This window comes from Macaca nemestrina, chromosome 7 (genome assembly GCF_043159975.1).
Source record: "Macaca nemestrina isolate mMacNem1 chromosome 7, mMacNem.hap1, whole genome shotgun sequence".
Classification (NCBI taxonomy): domain Eukaryota; kingdom Metazoa; phylum Chordata; class Mammalia; order Primates; family Cercopithecidae; genus Macaca; species Macaca nemestrina.
The window spans coordinates 12568586-12583889 of NC_092131.1; the positions used below are offsets into that span (position 1 = coordinate 12568586).

Genomic DNA, 15304 nt, shown 5'->3' on the forward strand with positions numbered 1-15304 from the left:
TCTTCAAACAAAGGAAAAATTTTAGATTTTAGTAGGGGTTAGGTGGGAGAGGAGTGAGTGATAGGACTGGATTTGAAAAGGTCAGTTGTTGAAGAAGGAAAACAGAGGCAATAATTCTTTAAAAGCATAGTTGCCCAATTGTGATTTTCAGTACTGGTTTTGGTGATGACGGGAGAAAAGTCAAATGGGGCTGCCTGACTTGCAAGTAACAAACATTTCTGCTTTTTCTAGTTCCCACAGACCTACCCCCAACACACACACCTATCACCCCATCCATCCCACCACTGCTATTTGCTTTTCTTATAACAGTAAAGAGAATGCAAACAAATACTTCCTTCTGAAGCCCAAAACTGAATCTTAAAATCTTAAAAGTTGGCCCATGAGCGGTAAGGACACCAGAAGAATCTAAAATGCCTGCTTAAATCAGGCAGTGGATCTCATAGAGTCTACGGCAGGGTTTGGCAAAGTAGGCCTACCACTTGATCATACAAATAAAGTTTTATTAGAACACAGCCATGTCCATTTATATAGTGTTTTGGCAGCTTTCATACCATGATGATGACTTGACTCGATATGACAAAGACCATATGACCTTCAAAGTCTGCAGCATTTACTGTGTGGCTCTTAACAGAAAAAATTTGCCAACCTCTAGCCTAGGGCAGTGGTTCGCAGCCCTGGCTCAGTGTCAGAATCACCTGGGGTACATTAAAAATGGAGATGTCAGGTTGAGCGCGGTGGCTCATGCCTGTAATCCCATAACTTTGGGAGGCCGAGATGGGTGGATCATGAGGTCTGGAGTTCGAGACCATCCTGGCCTATATGGTGAAACGCTGTTTCTACTAAAAATACAAAAACTGAGCCGGGCATGGTGGCATGTGCTTGTAGTCCCAGCTACTCGGGAGGCTGAGGCAGCAGAATCACTTGAACTGCGGAGGTGGAGGTTATTTCAGTGAGCTGAGGTCATGCCACTGCACTACAGCCTGGTGACAGAGCGAGGCTCCGTCTCAAAAAAAAAAAAAAAGCCAGGCTGGGCATGGTGGCTCACGCCTGTAACACCTGTAATCCCAGCACTTTGGGAGGCCAAGGCAGGTGGATCACTTGAGGTCAGGAGCTCGAGACCAGCCTGGCCAACATGGTGAAACCCCATCTCTACTAGAAATACAAAAAATCGGCCAGGCATTGCAGTGCACGCCTGTAATCCCAGATACTCAGCAGGCTGAGGCAGCAGAATTGCTTGAACCTGGAAGGTGGAGGTTGCAGTGAGCTGAGACTGTGCCACTGCACTCCAGCCTGGGCAGCAGAGCCCAACTCCATCTCAAAATAAATAAATAAATAAATAAAAATAAATGAATAAAAAAGAAAAGAAATGCCCGAGTCTCCACCCCTAGGATTCAAACTCACTTAGTCTGGAATGGTGCCCAGGCACCTCTATTTTTTTTAAGTATCCCCAGATGACCAGCATGTGCCCCCAGGATTGAGAATCACAGGTGTAATCCCAGTGGGTTTTTTAAGATTGCAGAACTGGCGTTTGTCATCTACAGGGTTTCTACTCAGGAACAATGATCCAACTTTGACCTCAATGTCACGGTCCGGTTCTTGATGTCTGAGCTATTGGGTCTGGGGGGCATTAGGGAGACCTTGTAGTGATAAAAATCCCTGCGGGTACTCTGGTGACCAAACTTCCTCGAAAAGGTTGAAGGTGGTTGACATTACGGCGAGTTTGTATGTGTGTGTGTTACATATACACGCATGCACACACCCGGGCATGCATGAGTGTATACATTTAGACGGTTTGTATATATAGGTAACTTTTGTTTGTTTTCAAATGAGTGCATTTCAGAAAGACCAGGTGGTGTCTGCAGCATTGGTACTGTCACGTTGTCATAGCTCAGTCTCCTGGCTCCAGCTTATGCAGCCTCTGGTCTCTCTTGTGCTAATTAATGAGGAATGTTGGTGACACTTCCAGCTCCAGGAGAACTTGACACCTCTTGCCTTTCCTCATCATAGTTTCCAGTCTTTACCTCTCTTGCTCAGGGTAGAAACTTCGGTGCATGCTGTTGTCACTTTTTGTTGGCAGGTAGAAGTTGCAAATGGGAATTTCCGGGTTTGTTTTGCCCCTTGCGTTGAAAGCAAATATTAACCTCCTTGCCTTTCTCTTCGTCTTTCATGTGGATCCAGGTCTGCCTGTCCCAGCTGCTTTCCCCCTGGGGCATGCTCTCCTGGACGTACTAGCTGACTACTAGCCAGACTGGCCCACTTGTCCTGGTTTACTTAGGACTTTCCCAGTTTTAGCCCCAAATGTCCCATGCCCCAGGAGCCCCTTCAGTCCCAGGCAGATCCGGACAGTTGGTCACCATAATACTAGATCGTCTCCCAGCTGACTGGTCTTCGCATGCACTTGAAAACACAGATGTTTACAGGGTGAGTGTGGGGTTTTATTAAAGACAGATGTGCTTTAAAATGCACATCAGGGTCATTTGTATGAGGTTGTATGTTTTTCATCTTTTTTTAAAAAGTAGCTGAACACAAGAGGTCAAGCTGATTCCTCTTGCTAGGCCTGTCGAGCTCTGTTCCTAAGGGACAGCACACCGGATCAGCCCTTCTTCTGCACTTGAGCCAGCCCAGGCATGACACAGATACTTCCCAAAGGGCCTTCTCCAAGATGTTTGCTTTGAAGGGATTCAGGCAGCCCGGCAGGGTGCCGCAGAGGGGCTTGGCTCACAGTGACTAGAATAGACTTGTCTCTTGGCTGTGCCACCAGCTGCTGAGGCCAATCACTTCCCCTCTCTGAGACTCAGTTTCCTCATCCACATAGGAAACATGGCCACTCACCTGTGGAGGTGGCTGGGAGGATTATGAGGTTTTACAAAGGTTGATTTCCTCCCTTCCTTCCTTGCGCTGGGCCTAGTTCTTACTCAAAGTGGGCTTTAGCCAGGGCGGGCGCTGCTGTGATTACCACCCCACGTGACTGTGGCTTAGCTCAGTGAATATTTCTTTCTCACTCACAGTCCAGCAAGGGTATTCCTCCTTGGATGGCTTTACTGGGTGATCCTTGTCCACGGGGAGACATGGGACCCCACACTCCTTTCCTCGTATGGTTCTGTCCCCCCTCGAGGTCCATGGAGTCCTTCCAGGCCGTGGTCACAAGGCATGGAGGGTTGCGTGGGATTTTGCATGGGGCCATGTCTGGAAGTGGTGTACCTGGAGCCCACCCATGTTCTCCTAGCTGGAACTCGGTCATGCCACGCCATTCCCTGCACGGGAGGCTGGGAGATGTAGCATGGCTGTGTGCCAGAGAGGAGAAGGAAGTAGGGTTTGGCAAGCAGATGGCTGGCTGTGAGCACCAGTGGGTCGTCTCCCCCTGATTTATGAACATTTCTCTGTGCAGTCATACATCGCTTCACAGCGGGAATACATCCTGAGAATTGCATTGTTAGGCAGTTTTGTTGTGCAAACATTGTCGAGTGTGCTTACACAAAACTAGACGGTACCTTCTACTACACACCTCGGATCTATGGTGTAGCCTGTTGCTCCTAGACTTCTGTATAGCTTGTTACTGTGCTGAATACTGCAGATAATTGTAACACAGCAGTGTTTTTGCATCTAAACAATATATAAACATAGAAGAGGCACAGTAAAAATTAGATATAAAAGATAATGAATGGTATACCTGTATAGGACAGCTCCATTATAATCCTACGGGAACACCGTTGTATATGTGGTCCATCGTTGAAATGTCATTATATGGCACATGGCTATTTCCAAAGCAGGATTCTACAAGAAAGTTGTGATTCATTTTACACAGAAATGGGGTCTGGGTTCAAATGCACTTAGTATAAAAGTTAAACCAATTTCTTTATTGCAGGGCTTATCAGAGCCTTTCATTTACTGATCATAAACATCTATGCAAGGGGGCAGATTACATAATATGTTCTAAACTTAGCAAGATCTTCCTTTTTGGAGGGGCATTTTAGAACTCACACTCTGCAGAATATGGCTTGGAAAACACTGCTTTAGATGTTGCTCGAGTTAATATTCAGAAACCAGAATACTTTCACAAAAACATTGGTGTTAAAAGAAACCACCAAAATCTGTGGTTCTCAACAGAGAGTTTAGTCCCCCAGGGATCATGGTGTCAGGGACTCAGAAACTGAACCCTTATAGAATGTGAAAAGCAAACACTTTTCTATCTCCATTGCATCTTTCCTTCCTTCCCTCCCTCTCTTCCTTCCTCCTTCCTTTTCTTACTTGTCTCCTTCCCTCCCTGCATTCATTCCTTCTTCTCAGACCTGGCAAAGGAAACCCATGAGGTCTGTGTCTTAGTATTTACGCCTGAGTATAGTCATCAGTGTCTGTTAACTGGGTGTGTGAGTGATGTGTTCAGTACTATTTAAATCCTTGTCTCAGTTTCAGCCGGGCGCTTCAGGGCAGTCTGCCTGGATTGGTCCTGTCACCCTGGCCTGCCCATCTGGGTGAATGTTAAAATCCCTTTCTAAGCCGGTGTTTTTATGGCTGGCTGGCGTCACCTGTCATAAATCAAGGTGGGCTGAGGTTTAGCACTGAGGTTAGACAGAATCACTCACAGCAAAACTAGAGCGGTTTTATTTTTCTATTTTAGTTACAGGCACCAGCCCTATATATATATAGCTTAAACTTAATTTGGTGTGTAATTGGGACTAGCTCTTTGGAGCCCTGGGTTATGTGTTTTGGAGCAGCTGAGAAGCAGGGCATGGTGGGGCAGGACGTGGTATGTTAATTGGTGGCCTCTGGGACCCGTGAGAGAATTGGATTTAAGTCCCCAGTTAGAGTGAGCTTGGCAGTTTTATTTGAGTCTCTGCGGGCATGTACCCGGGAGACCACCGGTTTGTGCCGGCTCTAGCAGGTTACTCACTGTCTGCCCTGATGCCCGTCTGTCCTCCCTGGTCAGCATGGTGGCAAGGGGTGGTGGAGGAGCCCAAGAATGGGGGGGCGGAGGGCCTCTACAAGACTTGGCCTGCCACTTACCTGTAGTAGTTGCATGCTGCTCGGCGCATGGTCCCAAAGAGGGTTTTGCATTTTATTACCAAAGTCTCGATAAAAGGGACTTGGGTCAGAGCAAACATGGGGGGAGGAAAAACAAAGGAAATTAAATGCAAAATCACTGCTGGTGAAAAACCACATGGAGGCCTTGCCTTTAATACCGCCAGAGCCAACGGGGGAAGTGGCCCCCAGGAGTCGGAACCGAAGGACGTTGGCCTGGTATTCCTGAAGCCTGGCCCCTCTCTTGTTTAAAAAGAAATTGCCATTTAATTTGTTTCTGAGTTTTATTTCTCAAGTGAACCAGCATGAGGCCATGTAATGAGGTTGTGTTTCTGGGAGGTGTTGAAAGATGGGGAAAGGAGCGAAACCACCAAGCAGGGCTGGGCCGTGCTGGGAGTAAGGAGTGGCAGTGGGCTGTGGGAGGCAGCAGCGCTGAGGCCAGAGGGGCAGGCAGGGGCTGTCCGAGGGCTGGCTCCTCTACACGCCGTCAGTGGGGCAGGCTCGCCATTGTGTGGTCGGAGGGCGGGCCAGTTGGCTGGGCTCCTCACTTGGCTCAAGAGAAGAAAGATGTTTTTTCATCTGGTTTAAAGATCCACAGGGGCCCGCTCAAGCTGATGGAGTGAGATTGTGTGGCTGATGTGAGCCAAGAAGGACCCTTGCAGTTAGAAAGAATCTGAGCCATGGAGAAAAGGAATCCTTGGGCAAGGAGGAGAAGGGGTTTCCCGGAGAGCAGAGGTCAGCTCAGACCAACAATGAGCAAGTGCACGTAAAGCATCTCGGGAGGTCACTTATGTAAAAGGTTGGGCAAGAGATTTCTAGTCCAGGGAGCATGAGAGAAGCCCCCAGAGCCTGTCACGGATGGGGGCTGCGGCTGTGCTCTGGTGCTGAGACAGCTGTGCAGTGCTGGGCTTCTTGGGAAATGCTGCCTGGGGCATGGGAGCAGATGGGTGCCAAGGTCTTCTTGCCTCTGCACAAAACTGGAGTAAAGTTGCAAAGTGTGAGGCCTCCTGCCACCCTCCCTTCCCTGGCCTCCCAGTGGATGGGGACCTTCACTGTCAAATGATCCTCCCAGTGGTGACAGAGAGAACACGGGGTAGCCAGTCCCTCTCTGCCAGGTGACCATGCTGTCCCAGTCCTTAGTGTGTGACCCCCTGGCACACACACATAACCCCTGGGGTTCAGGTGGGAACCACCTTCTCTGCTCCCGCAAGCTCTGACTCCAGCTGGCCCCTCCCAGCCTCTGCAGGTGCCGGGTCTACTTGTCCAAAGGCGCTCGGCTCTGTGAGGACTGCGAAAGGCACTCTGCCCATCTGCAGGGCCTCTGTCCCTGGCCGTGAAGTGCTGTCAATGGGAAGAACAGATTAGCCTGTTGACTACACAACTTTTTTTGCACCCGGCGTGCACAGGCTCCATCGTCTCTTCAGCAGCCCTAGGAGGGAGTTATGATCTCCGTTTTACAGGGGAGTCCAGTAACTTATCCAAAATGAGCAATCATAGCCACGGCTGCATCTTTTAAGCACTTATGATGTGTCTTCCCCGTGCCAAGGTGTTCGGATGCTTTATCCCATGGAGGCCTCGTCATAGCTGTCCCTCCTTCTTGCTGTCGCCTGCCTGCACGCTCTCCCTGGCCACCTAGTGCCTGACGAATAACCACGGCAGCCCCTCCCCACACCATTCCCACAGCCCCCACGTGGTGTGGCAAGGACAGCGCTAATGAACTTGGTCCTCACAACCCCATGAAGTGGGTACCATGATCCCTGTTGAACAGATGGGGAAACTGAGGCCCCAAGTACAGAACTGACATTGTCCAAGGTCACTCAGAGGGGCTTGTTGGCAGAGCCCTCTTGTTGCTGAAACTCTTTTCTGTCTTCTGTGGGAGAAAGGTCGAGATAGGAGCAATGTGGGGTGGTCACACGGCCCCCCTGATGGCCTCTCCGCCTGGCACTGCTGCCACTCTGAGCTGGGTCATCAAGTGATCTGGGGCTGTCCTGTGCATGGCAGGATGTGGAGCAATGTCCCTGGCCTCTGCCCACTAGATGCCAGCAGCCCCTCCCCTCAGTCCTGGCAATCAAAAATATCTCCAGGCATTGCGGGATGTCCCCTGGGAGCCGTCACCCCGGGCTGAGAACCACTGGTTGAGAGCCAGGCCTTGAGGGATTCCAAGCTGCACGAGATGTTCTGTGTGGGGGCATGGGGTGAGGAAAGCTGGGAGGCCAGAGTACTTCCTGGAGGGGGGTTTGGAGCATTGAGACCCCCCAGCCTGGCTGAAGAGCAGACACCCCCAGGACGCTGCAGAGCAGTGGGAGGTGCTCCGCGCAGCACCTCAGCCGTCATGCGTTCAGATCCTGGCGTTTAACGGAGCGGCCATGTTCCTAAGCTCCCTGTGCCTCCGACTCCTTACCTGTAAAATGGGGACCACATGAGAGCAGCTGTGCAGGAATGTTTGAGGCTTACAGAAGAGACTAGTTATTGCATGGGAAGTGGCGGCTGCTGTCAAGCACCTCCCTGGAGGGACCTTCACTGCCCCGGTTGGCAGGGCAGGCTCACCCATTCACATGTCTCCGTCTCTGCACAGCTTGATGGCAGAGGGAAGGGGGGCTTTTTGCCCCTCACGCTGTGCTGCAGCTCACCCATCCTGGTGGCAGGTTCAGGGAGCCTGGTACCCCTCCGCCTTCCGCATGCCCAAGCGTCTGGGTGAGTGCATGTAGAGATGAAGCCACAGCTCGCCCCCTTTGTCTCCCTCCCCTCTCCCAAGCAGCATCTCTGAAGCTGGAAACACTGGCCCCAATGGACCTGTCTGGATGGACGTCAAAGAATACGGCTCCCACGTGGAAGTTCTGATCTGCCGTTCACCTAGGCAAGACACCTCTCATGAGAATCAGATTCTGCCCAACTGTATGAATTCAGTGACTAAAGCCATTTGGAGATGGCCATTGTCAGGAAGAGCGCTTTAGACAAAGAAGGACGGGAAAATGACCGTTTTTTGGCCCAGTGCCCACAAGCCATTCCCCTTGCAATATTTCATTTAATTGTTTCAAGTGACTGTTGAGTCTGGGGTCTGTGGTGGAGCCTGTGTGTCTGGTTCTAGACTGCCTGGTCTTTATCCTTTGCCAGGCTGAGATGCTCATGGTCATTCTCTACCCCTCCCAAAGATGACCAAAAAATGATGCTAATCATCTCCTCTGGCTAAGATTTAAGTTTCCAAACTGTACATCCTCATCAACTGCAGAGCTGGTTAAATGCAGATTCCCCGGCCCCGGCCCCAGTGTGAGGCAGTAGGTCTAGAGTCCAGGAATTAGCATCTTAACTGTCATCCCAGAGGCTCATGACGTTCGTGACCCATGTGGGCCACACGTTGAGAAACTCTGAGCCATTTACTGATCACATTTAAATTGTATACAGGAGTACATGTGCTTGCTGTGTGTGTGTGTGTGTGTGTGTGTGTGTGTGTGTGTGTGTGTTTTCTCTGGGCATAATGAAATGTCAAGCAATTTTAGATATTTTTCCCTATGCTTTTCTGTATTTTAATTTTTTACAATGAGCTTATAATTTTTTATGAGCAGATAAAGCCGTCAAGACTTTCTCCTGGGCAGCAAAGAGCAGAAGTATTATCAATATGTAGAAAGTAGATGTGGGGCAAATGTGGACATAGAGACAAAAAGCCACAACTGTAAATAAACATTTTAACTCCTAGTGCCTGCAACCCTTCCTCTGTGACTCCAAACTCCTGAGCCAGCCACGGACAGCCTGGAGAAGAGAGGAATGCCCCACCTCCCATTTTCAAGTGATCTATCTGTTCATGGCACAGCAGAGCTAAAGACACAGCTAGGAATTTGGGCTGGTGCGGCTGAGCCAGGGCCAGGTCTCCCTCCCTTCTGTCTCGGCCCCTGGAGTCCAGGCCTAGCCAGCTCCTGCTCCTCCACCCGACCCGGCACTCGGGCACCCTGGCCAGCCAGGCAGAGCCAGGGATGGCGATTTTACAGCACTTTTATGACTCTATTCTTGCCCAGTAAACCCACACCGGGCCTCACAAACACTCTGTGAGAAGGCCAGGCCCTTCCAGAGAAATGGTTTCCTACACCTTTACAACGTGATAGGAAAAAAGGGGCCGTTGGATTTATGGAAACTATATAAAGTTTATGGAGTCTTGGCAGGCCAGAAGTAGAAAGAGTCTGCAGGATGGGGGATGGGCATCCCAAAGCGGAGAAGGCCATGAAAGAGCCGCAGACCTTCGTGTCAAGACACCAGTCAAAACGCCGGTGACCAGAGCAAAGCTGGGGGACTCTGGGGTGGAGGAAACTGGCCTTGCTTGCGGCAGCGGCTGTGGGGGTGCTTTCTGGGGTGATATCATTTCATCTCCATAGCAGTCCTGTGAGGGAGGCGAGGCCAGCCTCATTCTGTGGAGGGGATACCAAGGCAAAGGTGTTTTGAAAATTGCAAATGTGCTCAAGGTCGCCCAGCCAGTGGTGCGTGGCGCTGAAGTGGATGTTCTGGGGCAGGCCTGAGTTCTCGCAGGCTCTCCTGTGTATTGAGCAATGCGTCCCAGTTTTAGGTCTGAATAACATGGTGTCCACACTCTGCTTCAGTTTGGGACTTGTCTGCTATTTGTAGTTGTCTCAGGGTCCCCTGGGGTCCTTCCGTCAGCCCCGTCCCCCTCTGTGGGTTAGCTTTGCTGTTGAAGCTGATTTGTGCTCAGGTCAGCCTGCTGGCTTTGGCTAGAACAGAAGTGAAGCCAACCCCTGGTTGGCTATGAATCAGGACAGAGTTAAAACAGAGGCTTTGCCTTTGGCCACCCCCCGCCTTGTTCCAGTTCTGCCAGCAGGTCCTCTTAGGGCCCTGCAGGAGAACCTCATGGGGTCTGAAGTCACCTTTTCCAGTTCCCGTCAGCCTTCGGCACTCTAATCCATTGCTCCTTGCATGTGCACCTTGTGACAGCCATGTTTTCTCTCTTTTACTTATTTGGCTGTGAATTTTTGAAGTGCAGATTCCATGAATGCGTAATTCTTCATCTCTGGTTTTGCCCAGAGAACCTATCATAATTTCCAGAATATGGCAATTACTGCATAAATATCAGCTGGGAGGACGAATAGATGATTGGATGGATGGATGGATGGATGGATGGATGGACAGATGGATGAATGGATAGATGGATAAATGGATGGGTGGATAGATGGATGGATGGATGGATGGATGGATGGATAGGTGGATGGATGGATGGATGGATGGATGGATGGATGGATGGATGGATGGATGGATGGATAGGTGGATGGATGGATGGATGGATAGATGAGTTATGTGTAGACTGTCAGATACCCATCTCCTCATTTACACCCTTGAGTGCAGTTAAACTGGCAACCTAACCCAGGTTCTCTGAGGCTTTTACTAAATGCACTTCTGTTTCAGGGGATATACCTTGTTCTCTCTGAAGCCATATGGAGAAACCAGCCTGAGTGTTTGAATGTGTGTGTAAATACTTTACGGTCCCCATAAACTTGTTTAAAGACAGGTGGGGGTAAAAGCATAAACCGGGACAGCCTTGTGGGAGGGCAATTTGGAAGTAGCTATTAAAATTTTTAATGTGCCTACCACTAAGACCCAGCAGCTCCACTTTTAGTTGTCATGGGCAAGATATATATTCATCTATTTGTGCACAAAGAACCATGCACCAGGATGCTCATACAATGCTTATTTCTGCATTGCTTGAAACAGTGAGAAATGGGCAGTAGCCTTGATGTCCATCCATGGGGGGAACACCCAGACTCTGGAAAACACTGTAGCCATCAGAGAGATGAAGGTGGATCCATATTGCAAACTGGAGGATCTCCGATAGAGCTTGGGACAGACGCTCTCCAGGCTTCCAGGAGTCTCCAAGACTCTGGTATTCACTGGTCTCAGCAGATGTCTCCTCCCAACCTCATTCCTATTAACTTATTTTCCTCCTCCCTTCCCTCTCACCCATGAAACACAGTTTACTGGAATTCGTTCTTTAATTCTTATGCCTACTAGCCAGTGACCCGCCCTTCCAGAAAAGGAGGAAACAGAAAAGCAGTGATGTGCGTAGTTACCGTCCACTGGCTCTTCAGTTAAAAAGATTGTAAGGCGTAATATTGAAACGTGATTTATGGGTGCCACATTCTACCACATAATGAGGCCAAGAGGAAAAAGGTCCCATTGTTTCAGAAAAGCATAGCCTTTGCTCTCCTGCAGGAGATAAATTGGCTCTTATTTTCTTATTGCTAAAGAAATGTGAAACAGTTTTAGGCATATGTGATATGGTCTTTCAATATGTTGAAATCCAGAACTGAGTGGTTGAGGAGCCGTCTGGCTCAGATACTGAAGGAAGTTTCCTGGAGGCCCGGCAGCTCACAGCCAAGGAGGCTGCAGCCTCGGGCCACCACACACCCTCACCCAGACGCTGGCACTGGGGCCCATCTCAGAAACACCCTCCGGGCCCAAGACAGTGAAGGCCACAGAACTCAGGAGAGAGCAGAAAAAGCACAGAATCTGGAGTTCCACCTCGACTGTTCATTAACTATTTGCCCCTCCGTTTCTTCATCTGTAAAACAGAAATGACAACCTTGCTATTAATTGTGTGACCTTGGACACGTTGCATCTCCCTGAGCACGATTGTCCCATCTGAAGGTCGTAGTAGCATCTGCCACAGAGGATGGTAGTAATGATTAAATTAGTTAATCCTTGTAAATTACCTAGGTCAGTGCCTGCCACATAGTAAGTGCTCAGTACTTTTTAAAAAAATCGCTGTGTGACTATTGCAGACACCTTTGCCATGATTGGAATAGCTGGAATCCAGACTCAAGGCTTCCATTTTCAGGGTTCTTGCTGGTGTGGGGCTGGCAGACCTGGGTGGGGATTCCCAGCTCTGCCTCTCTTCAGCTGAGCAAGTCACTGGAACCTCTCTGAGCCGCATTCTGTTCAGCTGTAAAATAATAGTTTGTACTTTGCAGGGGGTATTGTAAGGCAGTGGTCTCCAGCCTTTTTGGCACCAGGGACCAGTTTTGTGGAAGAGAATTTTTCCATGGGCAGGGTGGTGAGGGCAATGTTCTCATGCTCCTATGAAGATTTAATGCTTCTGCTGATCTGACAGGAGGTGGAGCTGGGGCCATCATGCTCGCTCCCCGCTGCTCACCACCTGCTGTGCTGACCAGTTCCTAACAGAGGCGGACCAGTTCTGCTCCCCGGCCTGCGGGTTGGGGACCCCTGTTGTAAGGTTTAAAGATGAATGGAAACAAAGTGTCCGGGACACAGTGAGTGCTTGGCGGATGGCAGTCACCCTTAACAGTGAAAGATCTTTGCTAAGAAGCCTCTTTGTGTAATGCTCTCCCCTGGGAGGAGTCCGTTCCTGGTTTATGTCCTTCTGGTTCACTTTGGCTCAGCAGCATCTGCGGAACTCTTTATTCCTGGAGGGCGCAAAGTCTGCCCTGACTCTAGAAATAATAGCTACAAAGAAAAACCACTGGCAGCCCCTGTGCCAGGGACTGTGTGGAGCTGGCTCTGCAGGAGCCTGGGTGTCCTTAGAGCAGCTTGGAGAGTGAGCTCCTTGTCCTCAGTGTGCAGATCAGACGTGAGGGTCGGGGTCTGGCCCGGGCACACAAAGCTGAGAGATGGCAGGGCTCAGAGTCTGATCTTGGGCTGCCCAATCCCTTTCACCAGACTGTGGCACATTCCAGAGCCCCTACCCAATTCCTAATTATTGACTCCACTCCACCTCGACCCTGACTGCCCTCTCCCATCTCCTCATGCCCATCACTGCCACTGGGTGGCTATGCAGTTCCATTACAGCTTCTTGTGGGGTTGATTTGTAGTTTTTTCATCAGTGCTTCTTAGCTCGAACTGTCAGATGTCTCAATGTTTGCATTGGGTTGTAGAGAACGTTTTGTTCTGTGTGTCTGAATCTGTGGGTTTACATAGATGCTCAGGGGTTGGGCTGGGGAGCATGGGTTCTGGGTGCCAGGTAAGGCCTTGCCAACCCCTTCCAGAAAAGACTCTGTTCTTACATGGGACACCCTGGGATTCTATCTGCCCTCCACCTAGAATCTCCCCTTGGGAAGGGGAAGGTGTGATTTTGCGTGTATTTCTTTTTCTCCCGGCTAATGGTGTTTCTTTGTTTTCAGTTGAGAGGGAAAATGTGCAGAAGAGGACCTTTACTCGATGGATAAATCTACATCTAGAAAAGGTAATGGGGCACTTGGGTGTTTGCTAAGTGATTGATTCATCTGTAAGTGAATTTACAGTTCCAGAGGGTGGAGCGGGAGCTGGGGACCTGTGCTCTTTTTGTTCTTCATTCATTTAAACGTTGATGAGTGCCTCCCCCTGCCGGTTACCAAGCTCAGGACTGGGGAGAGATGGCCGAGACAGCCTCTGCCCTCCTGGGATCATCAGTCTTGTCAGGGGAAGGAAAGAGAGGGTCTGTCTTTAAGTACAAATCTGAGCAGGTGGTGGAAGACATTCATTATTGAACACACCAGCACCTGAAAATCAGGTGTCGTTGGGCCTGAAACGCAGGTGCGCATCTTGATTGCCAGAACCGGGCTCTGTGAAGAGCCAAGAGCCATTTGTAGGTATTTGGATTGATTTTTGCAAGAACTCTGATTATCTTTGGACAAAGCTAGATTTCCTTCTAAAGTCACATCACGTTGCTATTTAATAATAATAATAGTAATAATAATATTACCTGGCTTTTTTGATGTACTTCACTCTGCATCAGGCATCCTGCATAGTGCCATACATGTGCCATGTCTCCTGTCATCCTCACGACGACTTGAATTACCCCCTCCTATCAGAAGGAGGAAACAGAGGCACGGAGACATAACGTGGCTTTCCTGGACTTTCTGTGGCTTCTCCTCTGTATTCAGCTTAGTGGCCCTTCTCTTCCTCTGTTTCTTTGTTTTCTTGCATTATTTGACCTGGCTGTTTTGAGTTGCATTTTGTCTGCAAGCATCTCATGCACACTCCGTAAAACAAAAGCAGCTGAATCAGCTCCCCCCTTGAAAGAGACTAAAGGAAGAGCCACAGAGGAGAGGCAGTGATGGGAAGGGATGAAGAGTCCTGGGTGAGAAGGGGGATGGGAGCGGGCAGAAATCTCAGCCATCCTGGTTGGATGGACCTCAAGACTGTGGGCCTGGGGCTGGGAGAGGAGAGATGATTTTTCTCTTTTTTAGGAAGTTGATTTTTATCTACTCACTTCACCTCTTTCTCCTTAAGCACCACTATCTGGTTTTCCAGCTATACCCAGCAAGTAGTCTCAATTCTGTTTAAAACTAGGAGCACCCCACTTTCATGTTTGTAGGTGTATCTTCTCTCTTCTCCTCTTAAAAGGTTCAAGAGAGGCCAGGTGCAGTGGCTCATGCCTGTAATCCCAGCACTTTGGGAGGCTGAGGCAGGTGGATCACTTGAGTTCAGGAGTTTGAGACCAGCCTGGCCAACATGGTGAAACCTCGTCTCTACTAAAAATACAAAAATTAGCTGGGCATGGTGGCACATGCCCATAGTCCCAGCTACTGGGGAGGCTGAGACTGGAGAATCGCTTGAACCCAGGAGGTGGAGTTTGCAGTGAGCCGAGATCGCACCACTGCACTCCAGCCTGGGCGGCACAGCGAGACCCTGTCTCAAAAAACAAAACAAAACAAAAGGTTCGAGAGTAACTATTGACTGCCTTTATGGTTAACACAAAAGAAAGGTTCTCAGAGGAAATCACTGAAATGATTAGAAAGCAGAGAAAATAAGTGTGGCTTTTAGGAAGGGGAGCTATTGACCACACTTCTAATTCACATAGTTTACCTTTAGGTCTAGGATGTTGTCCAGGCAGGCATTCGGCCACCTCTACTCCCCACGTGTAGAACGTGTGACGCAGTGCCACCACTTCACCTGGAGCATCCTGAACTCTACAGGTGAAAGATTGTGTCGCACATGAAGCTTATGAATCATCTGCCAGTTGTTTTGATTATTGGCACATTTTCGGCAATGCTGCTGAAGTGAAGTGTTATTTTGGGGGGGGGAAAAAAAGAAAACTGGTCCCCAAACCTGAGATCACTGAGCTCTTAAATTAATGCCTGATGTGTGTCAGGGTAGCTGGAAATTCCTGCTGGGGACACACTAGAGCCATGGAGTATTTCTTTCTCTCTTTTTTTAAAATTAAAATAAATAAATACAGAAAAGTACAGAGGGTCATGTGGCGAATATCCCCGCACCCACTCACCGCCCCAAATGAACCTCTGTTCGCATTTATCATATCAAGGATTTTCTCCCTGGCCAAGTTCCTGCCCCT

General features: G+C 49.3%; 1 protein-coding gene across 7 annotated transcripts in view; it reads left to right on the plus strand.

Annotated features, from left to right (window-relative positions):
• Window positions 1–15304, plus strand: part of LOC105467476 (calmin) — a 133196-nt gene that overhangs the window by 83065 nt on the left and 34827 nt on the right. For all 7 annotated transcript variants that reach the window (XR_978913.2, XR_978914.2, XM_011717089.2 and 4 more), the window contains one exon: window positions 13152–13213. Coding sequence is in view for 4 of the 7 variants with exons in the window: in XM_011717089.2 (XP_011715391.2) it covers window positions 13152–13213 (62 nt within the window). In the remaining 3 variants the exon portion in view is untranslated. The remainder of the gene's footprint in view (window positions 1–13151; window positions 13214–15304) is intronic.